General features: G+C 43.9%; 1 protein-coding gene across 1 annotated transcript in view; it reads left to right on the top strand.

The window, feature by feature from the left end:
• Krt9 (keratin 9, type I) overlaps nucleotides 1–2,510 on the top strand; it is a 10,370-nt gene extending 7,860 nt beyond the window's left edge. Inside the window, exon 11 of the mRNA XM_013037361.1 lies at nucleotides 2,430–2,510. Within this exon, the coding sequence (XP_012892815.1) occupies nucleotides 2,430–2,510 (81 nt within the window). The remainder of the gene's footprint in view (nucleotides 1–2,429) is intronic.
• The last annotated feature ends 312 nt before the right edge of the window (nucleotides 2,511–2,822 follow it).

Raw genomic sequence — 2,822 nt, 5'->3', positions numbered from 1 at the left:
AAAAAAAAAAAAAAAACCCAAACCAAAAGTGGAGCAGCTGTGGCTCAAGTGATAGAGTGCTAGCTTTAAGCAAAATAAGTTCAGGGACAGCACCCAGGCCCTGAGTTCAAGCCCCAGAACTGGTACTCTGTAGAAAACCCAATAACATCAACACAACTGCCAATTAACATGGAAAGAACTATCTTAAACAGTTAAATTAGAAATACATTTTTAAGCAGAATTAAAGAGCATATACAGACCTCATCTCTCGCACACACGACTCCATCCTGTGTAGGAAACACACCTCCCTCCTTACCTCTCTCCCTCCCTTTCTTCCTCCCTCCCTCTCTTCTTTCTTTTTCTTCCTTTCTCCCTCTCCCACACTGCCAGAGATCAAACAGGGCTCAGCGCATGTTCCCAGCCCTATATTCCCAGCCTTTTGTCTATATATTTGTTAATAGCTAGGGTCAAGATAATGTCTGCTGGACCTTCATGCTGGAGAAATGAGAAAACAGGTACCATAAAGTAATTCCATTGTGACATTACTGACTTCTTAAGTCACTTAGGAAGGCTGCTAAGTTGTTGTATTGTTTCAATGAGAATTTTCTGCAAATAGCTTTATTTTGAGTAGGTCATCATGGAATTCAGTTTCTGTCACCCACCTTAGTGACCATTTAGATTCATTCCTAGATACTCAGGCTGTGGGGCTGGAGATTTGAATCTAGGAACTTGGACCCACTGGAGCCAGGACCCTTATACCTATTTTACAGGTCAGGAAGCACTAGCTTAGAAAAGCGAAGTTAACTCAGCTGAGATCGCACAGTGTAGCAGTGATCAAGCACAGAATGAAAGCCAGTTTGGCCTGGTCTCAAAGCTTCTGCTCTTTTTCTGCCTGTCCTCCATGGTCTGAAACAATGATTGAGCTCCTGAATAAACACAGAAGCCAGCTACTGCCATAAGCAGAGGCTTGCCTAAACCATCTTGCGTGACAAGCAATGATGTCGATGACCTTGCATAGCTAGATTCTTTCTTGGGACCCAAGTTTCTCCAGAAGTTTCTGCACTTGCCAAAGGGAGGATGGGTGAACGAAATTGTAGAGGAATGAGGGTGACAGCTGGAGGGTCTCTGAAAGACCTGTGGACTCCACCATCCTATTATTCTGACACTCATAAATCTTCAGAGCTTTGATCTCCAGGGCTCCTCCCCTTGGAGTCTTCTACTTGTCTAGGCCGACGCTGTGCTGGCTCCCTTGGCCTCCGGCTCTGATGCTGTCTTTGTATCTCAAGTCCAAACAGGAATGAAATCAATCTCCTTCTCTGTTCCGGCTACCAGATGGAGGCTGTTGGAGAGAATTCTTAAGAAATGCAATGGCAAATTCAAAGACGAAGCAACAGATAGAAAGTCCGGGAGGAGGAGAGCAGAACAAAGTAGAAAGGGTGAGAAAGGAAAGGCGAGTCATTAAAAATAGCTGTTTTTCGTAGAGCTTCCTAATGACACGGTCATTACCACTCCTTGGCATCTACCCAGAACATCACAAGCCAGAATACCATGAAGACACTTGCACATCCATGTTGGTTGCTGCATTCTTCACAATAACTAAGTTGTGGACACAGTCCAGATGCTCTATAGTAGATAAGTGGATGAAAAAAAATGTGGTACCTATACACAATGGAATTTTACACAGCCATTACAAAGAATATTATGGATGGATCTAGAACAAATCATGTTAAGTGAGGTAAGCCAAGCTCATGGAGACAAATGGCACATGTTTTCTCCCCTACAGGGAAGCTAGATCTAAACTGCACAGGGGCATAGTAACTTATACAGGTCTCTAGGCATTCACACACAATGAGATCAAAGGAAGATACTCTTAGAGGAACAGAAAGGCACAAAAAAATGCCTATGTGCTTCTGATCATATAAAATTATACTTACTGACATGAACTCCAGGAAATGGAAACAAGAGGTTTTTTTCTTTATTTCTGTTTTTCTTTTCTGTTTGAAGTCTTTGGCGGGGGTTGCTATGGCTAGGCACAGAAATGGAGGGACAAAGGGTAAACAAATGCAGCAATGATACTCTCCAGATACTATGTTGAAAATGAACTTTACAAATTGTGGGTGGGGATATGAAGGAAAAACTGGGAGAGAGGGAGGGAAGGGGATGGCATTGTCCAAAATGTAACGTACTTTTTACCCGACTTATGTAACTGTAACCCCTCTGTATATCATCTTGATAATAAGGATTAAAAATAAGAAAATAACTATTTATGAAAAATCTCAAATTGGGTGAAGTCCCTTTCTGTTTTCATTCCTTCTTCAGACCCTCTGGCAGCTATTGATGAAAAAAAATCATCAATTAATTAATTAATTAACAAGCCTCTTCTCCATCAGTGGCTAGAAACTTAATTGTGCACAGAACAGGGGGACATCTTTGTCCTTCTGGGCTCACAGTCCAGTGCTGGCGGCAGCTATGCAGGTCAGCAGGTGCAGACCCAGACTGCCAGTCCTCCTGGAGAAGAAGGGGGCAGATGAAGCCTCTCCTGACCGGGCTGTCAACGGGGCTCTCTGTGACAGGCACAGGGCAGGGGTGTCCCATTCATCCTGTTTCTCACAGTCACCACGTGAAGGAGGTAGGCGTTGTTTCCATTTGCAGGGCAGGAAACGAGGCTCACAGGAACAAAGCCACTTGCCCAAATCATGCCCAGGGCGGTTGATCTGGCGTCAGATTCACCCTCTTAGCACCTTAGGAGTCTAATGATTTTTAACTTCCTCCCTCCCTTCCTTCCTTCCTTCCTTCCTTCCTTCCTTCCTTCCTTCCTTCCTTCCTTCCTTCCTTCCTTCCTT

The sequence above is a fragment of the Dipodomys ordii genome, unplaced genomic scaffold (genome assembly GCF_000151885.1).
Source record: "Dipodomys ordii isolate 6190 unplaced genomic scaffold, Dord_2.0 Scaffold7, whole genome shotgun sequence".
Classification (NCBI taxonomy): Eukaryota; Metazoa; Chordata; class Mammalia; order Rodentia; family Heteromyidae; genus Dipodomys; species Dipodomys ordii.
This window is presented reverse-complemented; position numbering and strand designations above follow the sequence as displayed.